The sequence below is a fragment of the Polyodon spathula genome, chromosome 26 (genome assembly GCF_017654505.1).
Source record: "Polyodon spathula isolate WHYD16114869_AA chromosome 26, ASM1765450v1, whole genome shotgun sequence".
Taxonomy (NCBI): domain Eukaryota; kingdom Metazoa; phylum Chordata; class Actinopteri; order Acipenseriformes; family Polyodontidae; genus Polyodon; species Polyodon spathula.
In genome coordinates this window covers 13,449,706-13,467,068 of record NC_054559.1, presented here as the reverse complement: position 1 = coordinate 13,467,068, position 17,363 = coordinate 13,449,706, and the positions used below count along the sequence as shown (strand labels likewise).

At 36.1% G+C, this 17,363-nt stretch overlaps 1 protein-coding gene across 38 annotated transcripts in view; it reads right to left on the bottom strand.

Annotated features, from left to right (window-relative positions):
• LOC121300760 (RNA binding protein fox-1 homolog 1) overlaps positions 1-17,363 on the bottom strand; it is a 580,013-nt gene that overhangs the window by 105,809 nt on the left and 456,841 nt on the right. Inside the window, exon 1 of one of the 38 annotated variants that reach the window (XM_041229583.1) lies at positions 4,862-4,967. The exons of 36 other annotated variants lie outside the window; for them this stretch is intronic. In XM_041229583.1, the coding sequence (XP_041085517.1) occupies positions 4,862-4,906 (45 nt within the window). In that variant the 5' untranslated portion in view covers positions 4,907-4,967. Of the gene's footprint in view, positions 1-3,602; positions 3,785-4,861; positions 4,968-17,363 lie in introns of those variants that run through there. One more of the 38 variants, XM_041229584.1, reaches the window with a different exon arrangement.

The window sequence follows — 17,363 nt, the reverse complement described above, 5'->3', positions numbered from 1 at the left end:
CTGGTATTCTACTTGTAGTAGTTGCTAGTCCAATTTCCAAGAAAAAAATTGCCTGTATATCCTATAGTAGCAAGAGACAGTAGGATTAAAGAAATGCATCTTATGTAATCAAATATTTAATATAAACTTACAGATCATATAACAATGTTGTTTTTATCAATATGGTGTTTAATTGAAGTTGCTTCTGCAAGATTTAAACATAGCAGCTTTCATGTCAAGCATTGCTTTCATTTGTAACTGCACGTAATAAACTCCTCCCTCTGTTGAAGAAAAGCACCACCTCCTTTCATATGGTAAAGCTTCGTTTCATGCTTATTTGTGATTGGGGATTCTGTAATACTGGCTTATTTCAGCATTTCGAATGACCTTCTAAGGATAAGCAACTCTTCCATATACTATATACTAAATATATAGGTATTAAGTGTGATTTAAAACACATCTAACACGTTGTTATGATGATTATTCAGCACTGTAGTGATATGTTACCGAACTCTTCCATTCTCCTAATTCCAAAGCAGTACTGCTTCCTCTGCCTCCACACGCAGACCAAGAGCAATCAAGTTCTCACAGGGTTAATGTAAGCCATCCAAAATGTAAAAGGGGTCTACATCAATTTCATCTGCCTTAGTGATGTGCCTATAGTAGCATTTGGTAATGATGGGAACATTCCAACAAATCAATAGTTATTTAATTCCCAACAAGCTCCTGAGTCCATTAAACCTGATTACATTCACCCATTTCAGCTGGGTGCAGTTATTTTTCCTATGCAGGCACTTAATCTATAAAAGGAACTTATGAGAACTTTCAAAAGCAATTTCAGAATCAATCAACATTGTATGCAAGGTGCGATTTGGCTGTAATTATTTATTGGACGGAGACATAAAGCGTTAGCTGTACCCGTGTCCGACCTTCACCCAAAAAATAATAACAAAAATAAATATAATTCAAAACTGCTTATGCAGGGCGGCTCAGTGCATATGTTTTTACTCACCCCACTGTTATATACTGTATATTTATATATATATATACATACACACACACACACACAGTTGTAGTCAAAAGTTTACATACTCCAATGGAAACGTATAATTTCTAGAAATTTCTCAAAAACAACGAATTCTAGGGAAAATCTTTTGTAGCAAAAGTTTTGCTTTTGTGGATGAGGAAAAAGTTCAAAATTCAAAAGTATTCATACCCTGACAATGAAAATTAAATTAACAGCTAGTTGAGGCAATAATAAAACCTCTTTTAAATGATTAGGATATTTGTCAATGAGCTTTTGGCATGATTCTTTAGTGATTTTTGATCATTCTTCAACACAAAATTGCTCCAGTTCATTCAAATTCCAAGTCTTCGGTCTTGTGTACACCCTTCTTCAACTCATACCAAAGATTCTCAAATCAGATTTAGATTGGGACTTTGACGAGGCCATTCCAGAACCTTAATTTTATTCTTCTTTAACCATTCTGAAGTAGATTTTGATGTGTGCTTTGGATCGTTGTTGTGTTGGAATGTCCAGTTGCATTTTAAACCATTTTAAACTAAGTTTTGTAGAGGATGGTTTCAGGTGATTAGGCAATACCATGTATTGGAACTAAATTTATTGTGCCATTACAGGAAAAACAGCTCCATAGAAGGATATTACCACCTCCATGCTTGACAAAATAGATCGATTTTTATTTAATCACGCCACAAAACCTTTGACCAGAACAAATCCATCATTCACATGACGTTTTGCAAACTTTAAGCGATTGTCCTTATGATGTTTTCTTAAGAGTGTTTTTTTCCTTGACTGTGACCATTGAGACCTTCACCATGCAATACTCAACGTATACTTGAAATGGAAACCCCAGTCCCACTCACAGCCAATTCACTTTGAATATATTTGGCAGCCAATCTCTGACTGTTATTAACCTTCCTCACAATTCTTCTACTTGCTCTTGGTGAAAGAACCTCCTTTCTTCCAGACCAAGAGAGCGTTACTTTTTTCCATATTGACTTATTGGTAATGACAGCAATCATCCTATGCCTAACCCTTTTATACTTTCTGAGAATGTTCATCTACAAGCCAACATTTTCTAGACTTATCTAGAATTAGGTTCTGCATTATCATATCGAAAATTTCTAGCACCCTGTAGACAATACTATATATATATATATATATATACACACACACACACACACACACACCAGGAAACATAAAGTATAATGCTTTCAATAGCAATAATAGATTGAGTGGATTGATATTCTTCTGTGTCATATATATGTATCTTGTATAAGGTGGGCATTTAAATTAAGGGCACACAAAATAATATAACAATATTGCGCCTGTCTTTTGTCCAGCCATTACAACAAGCTGCTTGTACCCGGCACACCTTTAGAGAACACTACAACTGCTGCCAAGACAAGTCTGTTGTTTAAATGTATTTTCATGAATATATTTATCATTTTAGATTGAGGTTCCACTATTCATTTATTTGGTTCAGTTTGGCTGAGTGACCCTCTGGTGTAATCAAAGCTTGTCTCTCGCACTCATTTACAATAATATTTACAATAATGCATAGCCATGAATACATTCCATTTAGGATAATAATATGTCTAAGAAGTAAGGTATTATTCAATTTTCAGCACACAATTACTGCAGATAATGCAAGGATTGTGTACTACATTTGGAAACTTTTATAATAAGGCAAACACGCACCACATTATCAGTTTTTTGAAGACCTGCAGATGGAAACACTGTGATAGCAGTGCAGTTTCCATAAACACAATGGATAAGGGATTTACTTATTGCGCCATACAAACTGCGATTGTGTTCCCTTCCCAGAACAAAGCAATCAAAACATTGAACATATGCAGAAGAAAAACTATGCATCCAAATACTACTGCACTCAGTTTTAAACTATAAATGCAAACTGTTTCCAAAATCAATATATTCAAATTTTAATAACTAATTTGCAAACATTATTAAAGCAAACAACATAAGCCAGGCTCTTTTATATTCGCTACTTCCACATTTAATTTAACATGATTCCATGGTTGCTACAGGAAACACAGCTATAGACGTACATAGGATATGTGCTAGAACACACAGCTAAAAATTTTATAATAATATACAGTATATGTATGGACATACATGGTAGACAGACAGACAGAGAGATTGCCTGCACCTGTGATTGCAATGTAATGATGTTTATTTTCTAAACTTTGTGCACACTCTCCAGCCCTTTACTCTAAGCAATGCCATGATGAGTTACTTTGCCTCTTGCCTTGCTGTGGGAGTGCTGAGTCCCTTGAAAGGCTGGGATGGAGAGCAAATCCCATGCCCTGTGGTCAGCCTCAAGACGTGAAAGCATGAATGTTAAGCAGCGGCAGGATCAATACAGGCGAATATAGCTCAACTACACCATTTGTTCAGCCATGAGAGATGTCAATACACAGATTAGGGTGATCCATCTTTTTGATTTCCTACTGTCTTCTTCCTGACTACATCAGGGCTTTTGCCTGTATTAAAAGTGTTTGCTTTCTCAACCATAAAAATTCCAATTATTACTCTAAGTGCACTGGTGTTAAGTTGCTTGTTGGAAGCAGCCTTCCATTACCTGAACAGCTCTGGTGAAGTATGGTGCTGTCGGTAAAATCATCGGAAACTCCGTAGGGATGAAGGAGGACTCCTTGAGGTGACAGCATACCTTCGGATTATGTTTTTTTCCCCTTTCACCCTCACACTCAACTAATAAATTTTATAATAAAAAATACTGAAGAATCAATGTCTTCTAATCACTGGAGCAGGAATGGAATAAGTTATTGCTGGACTAGCAGGCACATCAAAAGGCAGAGGGGGGGGGGGGGGGGGGGGGGGCATCTCTTAATGTTACAAATTCCTCCAAGATTCCCAGATAGAGACAACAGCAGCTGCACGGCTAAGTGCTATTTCTGTATTGGCTTGTCATGTGATAAGTCAAATACTCTTCATTAAATTTTTCATTGTGTACAAAGCACCGCGGTCTACTCCACACTCTCTCAACGGAGAAGAAAAGATGTTTTAATTGCAAACGGCTGTCCCCGGCATCAGTATATTCAAAACAAACACAGCACAGGGAAAAATTGAAATATGAGAAAAAAATAGTTTGCTTATCTCTGATAACATCTCCTGTGTCTTTTCCAGGTAATAATATAGATGTTATTACAGTCATGCATCCATTTTAATACCTACACCATATAAATATAATGAAGACAATAACTATGCAGCAATAATATAAATACTACTTCTACTACTAATAATAATGAACAATATCTTTATGGTTTCTATAGCGATATACAGTATACATCTTACACTTACACAAATGATGAGGCCGATTATTATTCTTATTTGAATACTGTGCAGTAATTGTCTAAGACAAGTCACAACTTTCTAAATACATTATATATTTGACTATATTTAAACAAGGATGTTAGAAGAAAAGAGACAAAAATTGGCATAATTTAGGCATATTTATATTTCATTGCTCAGCTTTGTTCAGCTTCAAGGCAACGAAATGGTAGCATTTGAAGAAAAGCATATAAATCAACCGTATAGAAGCATGCACTGAAGGTAGCTCCTAAAAATAAAATGTGTATAAAATATATATATATATATATATATATATAGATAGACAGACAGACAGACAGACAGACAGACAGACAGACAGACAGAGTATTATTTATCTAGCTATCTACTATCTAAGATAGATAGATAGATAGACAGATAGATAGATAGATAGATAGATAGATAGATAGATAGTACGATCTACTGAAAGATAGCAAACACAACCTGTATCGGTTGGATCTAGTAGAGAGGCAGGCTTTTGGCCCTTGTCACCTTAATTACGTCTCCGTACAACTGACTCCAAGAAAGATTTGACATGGTTTTTCAATTATTAAGCAGTGCAGGCCGAGCCACCTTTAAAGGTTGGCAGCAATTATTTCTTGTGTAGGGCAGCCCCGTTTATGACACTGAGATCCCCTCAGCTGGTGCCTGCTGACTATTCAGGAACAAAATAACGAGTGTCTAACTTTAGTCATGGTGCAGAACACCCCCCCCCTCATACCGCTTCCTTGAAAATATGCCAGACATGGCATTAAACTTATCAAGTGACGGGGTAGCATTAGGTATACTTTTTCCAGCCCCATCTAAAGGCCAAAGGTAGCTCCTTAATACATGTTATTATTAAAGCAACACCTACCAAGTTACAGATGTAATACATATATATATATATATATATATATATATATATATATAAATATATATATATATATATATACACACACACACACACACACACACACACACACACACACACACTGAAGTATTAAGATGTCACTGAGATGCTGAGTGATAGTTCTGGCGAGCTAAGTTTGTTCTTAAAGGGACTTGACCTTTTATGTTGCTTTCTAAAAATATTCATTCAAGTACAGAATGCATCTTGCTGTAATTTAATTATACATATATATGCAAAATATGCAAAATGGTTAATATTGAAGGGCTTCAATGTTGTACCCTACTGATCTAAACTTAATATAAAACCCCATTTGGTTATTTGGAGTCTCCCTGCATGATCACTCTTTTTATGCAACTTGTTACTTTGTCAAATTACTTTTGATTAATTGGCAGGACACTGGGTAGTATGCATGATCAACTGTTAGGCCTTAACAATCTATCATGCTGAGTGCGGTATTACAGTATAAGTCTGTTGATGAATATAAAACACAGAACTTGGAAGAAATAACATTGTTAATGAAAGTGATGGCTTTTTGGATACCAGCCATCATATGAAACTACAGTAAAACTTGTATAAACAGTTGTATGAACTAAAGAACCACCTGCTGTTACCAGCCTGTAACCCAGATAAACACATTTTGTTTTTGACAGAGGCTTCTTTTACAAGGAGACACATATGTTCAGTCATTTTAGTGACCAGAAGCTGCACTGAATACTGTATCGGTATGAACGTTTTGTTAGATCCTGTCATTTTTGGACTATGACAACGACTTTGTAGAATATTCAGGTTACATAAAACAGGCCCTTCAATGAATAGGGAATGTAATCCATCAAACTTGAATTGTTTCTGTACAATATTTATTTTAAAACTCTTTACCATTTACGGTTCCACCAGTGGTTTAGATAAAATATATATTACACTGTGGACTTACTTTGCGGTTACACATTCTTGTGATACCGTACTATAAATCTTATAGCATTACAATAGGAAAACAATCTCCATCAATTTTTGCTCATAGATAATGCATATCAGTTTTCTGAAAGAAGAAATTGAATCTTGATCGGATTAGGACCAAATGTTCTTTCCTTGTACTTTACAGGAATGTGTTTTAGAATATTAAAATCAGCCCATCAAAACATGAACCCCTCATGATAACCGACTAAATCCTTTAATTCTACATCTAAGCTTCTTGTATTTTAACCTGTGCTCATGCATGTGTTGGTGCTTCTGTTGCCAAAACAAAGCCTAATACCAAAATCCACACTAATCACTGGAGCAAATGAGTAAGACTCCATATTCACACGAACCTGCCCACACAATTAATAGCAAACACTTAATTTTTATTTTTTGTTCTAATTGCGATCCCTTTAAAAAAACAAAATCCATCAGTTAGAAATGAGTCCAGAGAGATATGTGAAATTTCAGAGACACCAGATTCAAAGAACCATGCAATACTTCTTACGATTCTCATTATTTAAACCACTCTGTTTTTGCACAATGGGCAAGTAATTAAAGGTAAATTGAAACCGTTGTTGCTGTGAAATAGTCACTGTATGCACAAACTGCACTTTTTACTCAATACAAATTGAATGAAGAAATTACCACTTTGGCGCATTTTCTTGTTTGTCATCAGACATGCATATTATTGTTTTCCTATAACTTAGTTTGCTTTCCATTTAAAAGGAAAAGCCTACTCATTGCATGTTAAATGTGATATTTATTTAAAGGGTTTATTTAGCTAGAATTTCACAAAGCTAAATTGTCCAGAGATGTTAATGGTTTAGTTGGTGTATGCAAACAAATACGGTATGCAACCGCCTTCTGCAAAGAGTTATCAATACAGCATACTGTATGTAGTCTTGATAAGTTTATTGAGTACTGTGGCTATTCTACAAGAATAGCAAGTAAACCACAAGCCTCTGAAGGGGGCAAGTGGGTTGTCTGCAGTCATCCTCGTGTGTGAAATAAACATAGCACCGCTGAACGAACACTCACTGAATATTCTGTTTACAATGTATGTAAGAAAGCATATTTAACTCTAAATCACTTACATCAAGCTCTGCATCTGCTTAGCCATGCAGTGTAATTTGGAACGGTGTGATTCACCCAGTCAATCTGTCTTTGGATATGAATGAATGCAATATACTGAATGTTCTTGAATGCTAGAACTCTTGTGACTTATGCCACAAAGGTAAAGTCAATTTACCTTTTTATTCTGTACATTATTTACAGTGTGCCACCTGCTACCTATTCCATTTCATTAAAAAAAAGAAATGATAACATAACAAAAGAATGCAAAGATGAATGGATAAGAAATTAATAAATACAAATAAAAAAAGAACATCAATACCGTTTGCAGTGCTACCTCTTTATTGCTGCATTTGTACTTGTTTCTAAGTGAAAATAAATAAATAAATAAATAGCAGTGGGGGGGGGGGGGGGGGGGGGGGGGGGGCCATCAGTCCCTCAAAGATGCAAAATGCTTCCTCGATGGCCAATGCAAAGAAGTTTATCATAAAATCCTCCCTGGCTGGCACTTTGGCTCACTACGGTGGTGCATTGCAAGGTCGTGAAATTAAATTCCAGATAGCTTTTGCATATCAGTCTCACTTGGGGGATTGAGTAGGTTAGGGACTTATCACGCATTATTTGATGCCGACTGCAGATCTGGCTGTCCACCAGAGAAAGCAGAGTGTGGCACGAGTTATGGGGAAGCACATGCTGTACATAGGCTTGCTGTATTGGATAGCAATGAATGACCTTCTATAAAACATCTACTGGGGAGGTGCATTAAGTAAAGAAAAAACTTGACTTAAACCCAGTTTTACATGTTTACATCCTTAATCATACTTAGTCCCTAGCAAGCTAATTAATATTGTGATTGAAAACAATATATAAAGGCAGCGTGTCTAACACTCTTGATTTTGTATGACTAAGCAGCTGTAAATGGAGAGGTTCTTCAGCCATTTCAAGATATTTTGTCCAAGAGTTGCCATGTGAATGCACACAGCCATTAATGTTTGTTCTGACTACCCATTGGACCATAATCAATGTATTTGTTCTTATCAGATGCAGCAGTGCAAATCAATACAATCAAATTCTTTATAGCAACAGATTGACACACCGAACACGTATTTAAAAGCGAAAAAGGTTCTGCTAGTCGATCCTTGCGAACACGTACAGTAACTGAATTTAATGTTATCGAATTTATGTATACGTAGAGAGAAACAGGTTGGAGAACAATTATTTAAAGTAATAGAGCAGTTTCACTCTTAACTGCATCGTTCTTAATTGGGGGGAAACCCTACTTTTCAAACATACAGTTTTACCCTCAAATTCCTTAATCATCTGTAAATGGCTGTCGTTAAATGTAGCCATTTATGTTTCATCATATGTTTCTTTTGTCTGCATTTGCTGTAATGCAGCATTACCAAATAATATATAATATTGCTGAATTCTGACAAGAAGTTTAAGCCTCCCGCAGATGAATATATATGTGGCCTCAGGCATGCTACAAGGTAGCACCATAGATGCCTTTGCTGGTCTCTTTTGAGGGTAAATGATCATTGATTCATGGGTGTTAAATAATATCGATGAAGGTGGACCTGCACTTTGCAAAAAGGCAACTGACCGTGTTACACAGTCACCTGGCTTGAACTCACAGTCAGCAGGGGTGTAGCTGATACACTGCTGACCCTTTGTGTTTGACAGCAGGAGATTATTAAACGAAGAGTGGGCATCTGGTACAAAAGTGGTAAACTGCTGCTTTAGATCTCAAACAGTCCCAGCCAACCCCCCCCCCCCCCCCCCCCCCCCCCCACCCCCCCCCCCCCCCCATTAGCCTGAACAGGTATCCCTGTTTATTCCTTTTCCTATTCCTCTGCCTCGTTCCTCGCTTTGCTCCAAGCTATATTACATATAATTATGTTTTAAACCTCAGGGCTTTTCCCCTTTGGGATAACGTAAGAGTACATGTAAAATATGGAATAAATCTGCGACATTTCATATACTGCCAGCTGCCGAGTATTTGGTCAAATATATTATTCATTGTATGTGAATTCATTGTGTTTGCTTTGCTGATTTTTAGATTGTTCAGTTCTACAGCTTTTGTTTTCCAGTATACAAAGATTATACTGCTTTTCAGAATGGCAATTGCTTCATAATCGCTGAACAATCACATTTTAAACTGGTTGACACACACATCAAGAGCACATTTTTATTGGATATAACAAAAGGAACCTCGTGGTACAAGCTGATGACTGGAAACCAATCAATTTTTGGAATGAAAGTAAATGCGGGCAGTTAATTACCATGCCCATCTCTGGTGGCAAACATGGTAGTTTATCCTTGTCTAGTAAGATCTTTACAAGACCTTTAGCAGTACCACAGGAAACGATTATAATTTAAGGTGTCTATATCAATATAAAAGCACTTAAAACACCTGTCTAACCTTGACTATACTAAAAGCAAATAAGACTGCTTCCTTTTAGAATGCTTTGTGCACCTCATTTACATTGACATCCCTTAAAACAGTGTTGTCTGCTGAGACACTGCTACAAGAGGCTTCTTAATTACCTGCAGGCAGGAGTTCAAATATCCAGTCTTCAGATCCTCATTAAGACTTACATTTCCAAAAATGAGGATCATTTTAAGAACAGCTGGGGCCCAACTGCGGGGCAATTAGAAACAAACTACCTATTGTTTCATGTTCAGAGGGAGAAAACAAATACATAAAACGATAGATTGCCATGGTGTTCTTGGTGACTTGAGAACTACCTTTTAAAAATTATTTAAAAAAAAAATTGGGCATTTAATAGAACTTTTTTGTTATCAAAGCAGGTACATATTAATATGTGTTTAATATGTAATGCACTCTTCTCTGTGCTGTGCCATATAATATATGCATTGCTATGGTTGTAGTGGTGTCGACTAATAGCAAGTGCTTATTATCTGTCTTCACTAATTCTTGCAGTTTAAGTAAATTACACACTGTAAGGCATGCCCTGTATATGTATTGCATGGCCATATTTATGTATTTGGTTATTCTATACTCTACCTCCCCTTTGCTGTATAGGGTTTAATACAGTGTTTGCATTTATGTAAGTAGGAACAACAATGCAGCAGCTGTTGGGCTGCTGTCCTGTATCTTATACACAAGTACAATACTGCACTCTTGCGCCCAAACAACCCAGGGCATGCACACAAAAGATTACAGCGCCCAATACAAACCACCTGAGCTTCTTCCCCAAGCCTATCCTATGTCACCAGTAAGTGTATACCTAATTTGCAGAACACCTGGCCAATTGTTACAGCATATATTATCATAATGTGTTTACACAACTCTGACTAAAATATATTACATTATGTTTACATGGATTGGCTCAATACAGCATGTGAATAAGCTGTCCTAAACACATAACACATTTTTTTGTCGTTGCCCCACACAGACATTCAGTACTGAATTGAGCATGGGGCCATCTGGAAAACACACCTGAATGTACTTTAATGGATTTGAAACATGTCTGGTAAAGATGTTTAACCATCTTCTGTGTCTGACTTCAGGTCTCACACATACACCAATCAAATAATTAATATTTAATCTCTGCAATGCTGTTATCACTGAGGACATCAAACATATATATATATATATATATATATATATATATATATATATAAGATATATATATATATATATATATATATATATGTGTGTGTGTGTGTGTGTGTGTGTGTGTGTGTGTTTGATGTGTGTTTGCCAGGGATAAGGGTAGTGTCACTCTTGAGAGCTGTTATAAAACACTATTTTTGGCGAAAATTCTTCATTAAAGACCAATTCACTCATTCAAATTAACTGTACAACAGACTGTTTACATTATTTCAAAACACTTAATTTGAACATGCTTAGCGAATGTTTAAAAAAAAAAGAGCTGTAGCTATATGTATTAGGGAAATTGCCACTGGTTATTTAGTAAATTATGTGAATGGGTTAATATTACGATGCTGTATTTTTAAAGACAATCCATTTTAGATTCCTTATATTTATTTACTGCAATAATTATAGCTCTAGAAACCCAACACCCTAAATGTGTTCAAGTGGGTAATTTTCTGATAAAGGAGTTCATTAAATTACCTGTAAAAAGACAACACCTGTAAATGTTCAAAGCTGTCTGCCACAAGGGTAAGATCTGCAATGTAATTCCATAATGTGCTAGTTTGAGGCTGGTCTCTAACCCAGGGGTTCAGATTGAGCTGCAGAAGCTGTATACCTCATTGTAAGCAGATGTTTGTATTTATTTTTTATTAACCCTCATCCCCATGGAAACCAATGTTGACAACTATTGACTTAAAATCAAGGACAGTGTAGGGTGAATCTAAATTATTCACCACAAATACTTTGGACAAACACTCACCAGTTCATTAACCGTTCTGCTCTGGTAGGGAAAAAAAAAAAAATGTTTTTTTCAGAACTTTACGTTACTAAATAACAAATCACTGTAGACAACTAAAACTATTTCATTTGCTGTTTTTTTTTTTTTACTCGAGTAATGTAAAGTCGCACAATAAAAATAAATAAAAACATCAGACAAATTGGAAGATCTAGATGTTAAAAAAAATAACCTAAAGAAAGCCTATTCTCAATGTGTTGGGAGTTGAAGTTAGTATGCTATAGGGTAATCAGACTCTGGGTATGAGCTATGAAAATAACATATATCTTTTATGGTATATTATGTTTGCGTTGTCCTGTTCATGAAATCACTTATCAAGCCAAGGCACATAACAAACAGAATAATTCTAAAAGATCTGCGCCAGGTCATACGATTCAACCCGAAGACCGCCTGACTCAAACAGAGGCCCCAACTATCATTTAATGGCTGCAGCAGGCAGCTTTTCTACTTGAACAATTTTTAATTTTCATCGTTGGAAATGTCCATGATTGCAGGGGAAATGATCTAGGGCTGGATATGTTTCAGTGTGTTTCAAGTCCTTGGCTCAGAGCATGAAATGAACAATCAGAGACTGACTTAATGGGAATCTAATAGCAGACAGTAGGGGAAAAACTACAAAGAAATGCAGTTGATACGTGTCTTATTAGATCTTCATGAAGATTAGGTAGTAAACAACATGTATGTATACATGGAGGGGAAAAACGCTAACGCTCCCCCTACACCAAAAAAATACATCAAAATAACAAACAAAAGACAGCAATTTGCAAACACAATGCAAACAATCACATTTTAAACTGACACAACTTTTCAAAACTGCACCATTAATGTTGAATTATTTACATTTTTATTTTCAAGAAAAATGTACAGTTAACAAAATGATATTTTGTCAAAACGTTTGTCGCAATTAAAAAAAATATTTTATGGCTAATACATTCTTTATGATTGGGTGCTTAAGGGTTAACTTTAAGCACCCACTCAGTTTAAGCACCTACTAGTTCTGTAGCATGAACAGTTATATTTCTTTAAAACAAAAAAAAAAAGTTCATTAAGCTTTAAAATAAATTGTCTGACAAGTCAGGAACCTCACTACTGTTCTACCATCACCTCCTTCATCAGTCCTAATTATTCATGAACTAAGCCCATTCAGACAGAGTGATGTCACTTTAAGCTGTCCTGAGTATTCCTGTGCATGACTATATTTCTCTAATATCAACAAAAATGTATTTGCTCAGGGCACTTTATTTAACCGCTGTGCTCGTTTCATAAAAGAAGACGATGTAATATAATCTCTTTATGCTAATAAAATGACAGTCTGCCTATTTCCATCGACAATAAAAACAAAACAAAATGGAAAACAAATGGGAGTCATAATGCTACTGTGTAACCAATCAACCTTAAAATAGCTACAACAGATTTCAACAGAGTCAATTTTTTCACCATCGCAATCTGAAGAACGTACCACAGTAACTAGGTTGAGGCTAATTACTAGGATACCATTCCTAAAACCCCACAGCTTAAACAATAGGGTGGTAGGACAATCTTTTTTTCCGTTCTTTTTTTGATTTATGAAGGCAGCATCCACTGCATTAGGCAAAACTACTCAGAGTGCTGGGACTGCTTTTGAAATTCCTTTATTAACAGAACCGGGACCCGCCAGCGAACGAAAGCACTGGTGCAGATGTGTATAAATCATTAATACTGTGCTGTGCAAAAGGCTGAATTTGCTGTGCTAGCTTTAAAAGCCTACCCAGCACTACAGGGATTTGAGTCCTGGAATTGGCTGCTGTGAAATGTACTCCATCATTCACCCTGCTTGATGTTTCCGATAGCTTTGTTCTCTCTCTTCTCTCACTCTCTCTCTTTTTTGGTACTACCTTCTCCCTCCTTGCGAAAATCCTTAAATAACTTCATTACCCCCATCTTCACTATCTAAATAATGTGAATTTGCTTATAGATTAAATCCATAGCAACATATCCCGTTCTGATTTCCTCTGCATGCATAACATACATAATCACTCCTTCAGGCTTTCTTATTTCTTTTGGTCTTTTTTTTTTTTTTTAATGTATTGATTTATTTATTTATTTTCTCAGCATACCATAACTGCATTTAAGACTTATTTTTATTTACATTCTCACAGCTTTGATTAATAAGAGTTGCTTTCAAACCATGGCAATTTAATAATACACTTTTGACATAATGTAATTGTTATGGTTAGAGGCATATACGCTTCTATTATTTATTTATTTATTTTTAGGCTAAAGAAAAAGTCTAATAAAACAGCAAACAACGTGAAACCAAGATTGAAAAAAAACAAAAAAAAAAACACAAGCTAATAAATAAATACAAACCTAGAATATATAAGAATCGTAACATGCGTATAACATAGCAAACTATCCAGCGTGTCAATTTGCTCCATGAAAATGAATTACAAATACTGGAATGCAGATCTAGCAATAATCTCACATATGCAGCACATCAATAGGTTGCCAACCATACTTACAGCCAGGTAGGCCCAATGCAAAGACGATGCAAAAGAAAGGATATTCAAGTCAAGAACTCCACTTTGCTGCTTTCTTTTATTAGATTCTTTAAATTTTGCAAAGGCTAGTACAGGAATCTCCAGTTAGGAGATAAGAAGTGTAACAGCTAAAGTTCAAGCAGCCTTTCTGTAACAAAGATTATAAGAATGAGCCCACAAATACATGTTGAAGTCACTCTGCATTACACAATAATGACATTCCCAGCCGAAGTAAATGAAGCCCCCCACAGTGTTTTTCTGTCAGATTTGAAAGTATCTAACTATGTTTTTCCAACATGAAAGAGGTGACATTTTTAATCTCCCCCTGCCACAGAGCATTAATTGAGCTATGCAGCCATGTTACAACCTAGCAGCACAAATTGCAGATCAGGGCAAATCGAAGCTTAAGTAGACCACAACTAACAGTATACCACCCACGATGGTTTTATTTGTACTTATTTATTTTTTATTGAAGGAAAGTAATTCATCTTACCTCTACTTTTTATAACATATAGAGGTCTATATCAAGGTCAACAGGGGATGATCACAGTGGAATCAACCATCAAAAGAGAAAGGAAGTATTGCATAACTTATAATTCCATATCCAAATCTAAAATTTCGTAGTTCTTTCAAATGCACAAGATGCCATTTCTAACCAGTGTAGCTGTTTGCACTCATGTAAAGGGGCTGCGTGCTGCAGCAGGTAACAACGATCCTTCAGCACTCCAGACTCCAATCCCAATCTGCTGCAATGTGAGATGAGCGCATCAGTCTCAGCACTATCCCTGGTACTCAGCTGCTTACATCACATTTAACTAAACAACCACCCCAGCCAGTGCGACATCTAGGCAGCTGTACTCCAGAGTGGGGGGAGAGAATGCGGAGACTGGATTACACTCCCGCTGCAAAACCGGTCAGGCATTTTAGGAGAGGGTCGGGAATCATTACTAGGACACTTACATTGTCTTAAAAACAGACTAAATTCTCTCTTCTTGTATCAGTGAAATTGGACGATAATGACCCAGATTAAAAAAGCAAACAAACATATCAACAGTATCCAAACTGCTCCGGCAAGGAAATTGCCTTTCTCTTTTGATAGTTGATTCCACTGTAGTCATCCCGTTTCCTCACATGGTGCCTGTTATTGTTCAGAAGTCACCACTGTGCCCCCTTCTCTTTTACTAAGGTACATATAGCAATTTGACACAGTTTTTGGGATCATCAGGGTCCTAATCCTAGATGTGAGCAGAACAATGCTTCAGTTTTTTCTTTCTTTCTTTCTTTCTTTTTACCTTTCCTTGTTTCCTTCTTAACTTTCCTTGGTTCTGGTGCCTAATTCTGATTCATACACAACAAAAGAGTAGGGATCAAACACTGAGCGGTCTCCCCACAGCTGAAGATTGCTACTGCAAGCTGGACCAAAGGCGGGGGGCTAGCACAACCCCAGTTACATATGATAATGTTCCCTTCTTAAATTCAATAGACTGCTGTCTTGACTGGGGAGGACGGGAAGATCTATGTAAAATAAGTCAATAGCTCTCGGTTGCTTTCAGTCAGCAGTAAATGAATGATGTTAGGAGAATTGACAGAGTTCCGCAGAAGAGCCCAAATTAAACACTTAAATCTAAAATTGATGGCAAGACAGTTTGAGAAATCTGAAGGGTGCTTTAGTAAGCTACTTGATCTTCGGCTCTTCTAGTTACATTTTTAATTACAATTTCAGAGAAAACTGGGATTTTCTTAATAAAATATTAATTCAGCTCATTTAAATTATATTTATAAGTAATTTGCTGAATGATTTATCTAATTATACTTCACAATAGCTGTGCAAGTGCTGGTGGACCATATATTATTATAGGACAGGAAAACAAATGTATACAGACGGAATGATCATTTCAAATTATATTACATTACTTGATCCTTTTAAAAGGCACGCTAGACTGGCTGTTTTGGTACCCAAATTGATGGTGTTTCTCCAAGCATTCAGTCTACATATGTGTGTGTGTGCGCTGCATTTACAAACAGGAGCTGAACAATACCATTGTAAAACCAAGGCAATACAGTATGCAGCACACATGTTTGTGATGATGGGCTCATACACCCTTTTTGTTATGCAAATGGAACCCCTTGACATGTATTCTGTATTATATAAAATACATGACTTTCAAAGAGAGTGCTCCATTGGCAGATGCTTCAATATATAAGATTGACGCCTCACAAAGAAATTCTCAAAAGTGACTCAGTTTGTCACAATGGAGACCAGACTACATCTCAAAAGGAATTAGGAAGGAATGGTGATGTACTCCCCCAGTACTAAACCCCCACCACAAGAAATCAGGCCCATATTGACAGTGTAAAGGCAGGTGTTTGAATGGTCTGTCTGACCCCTGTACTGTATGCCCATGTGCAAGTATGTGTGAACACTATATATTGTTAGATTAAAATCCCACAAGTCATTACACCCAACATGCATTTCATTATTAAATTAGAGTAATATTTTTGCCATAATTATAGTATTTTTTTGCTATTGTTTGCTTCAGGCAGTCAATATTTGCACATTAATAAACCCAAGCGCATTCTCAACTGATATGGAATAAAATAAAGACGTTAGAATCATGGTTGCATTTTTATTCACTCGTCCTTACATTGATAAATACATCGATAAACATTATACCAGTAACTATAACATTTAAGGTCACCAGTGATACTGGTTTACTAAAAACAAATACAAGTACCATTGATTTCATTAGTGGGTACTGCAACGTGAATGGGCTTCTTCTTTAAGTAAATACACCATCATGCTCTTACCACTTAATAGAAATATAGAACTTTCTACCACCCTCTACTGCTGCAGAGAATGTATGCTGAATACATCTTCAGCAAAATTCATTCCACCTATATTTAAGAATGTATGAACACATTTCTTACTAAGTTTATACTATGTGAAGTAAAAACCATAACAGACTTTTGTATTAAATATAGTTCGTATAAAAATCATGTCAATACTTTTACAGATGTATGTTCTGTGATATTATTTATGATAAACGCTAATTTATTTAAAGGGACTAAAATGTCCTAATTTTAAAACTGATCAGAGATCGTACAGACAGTGCCATCTACAGAATAGGGAGAGAAAT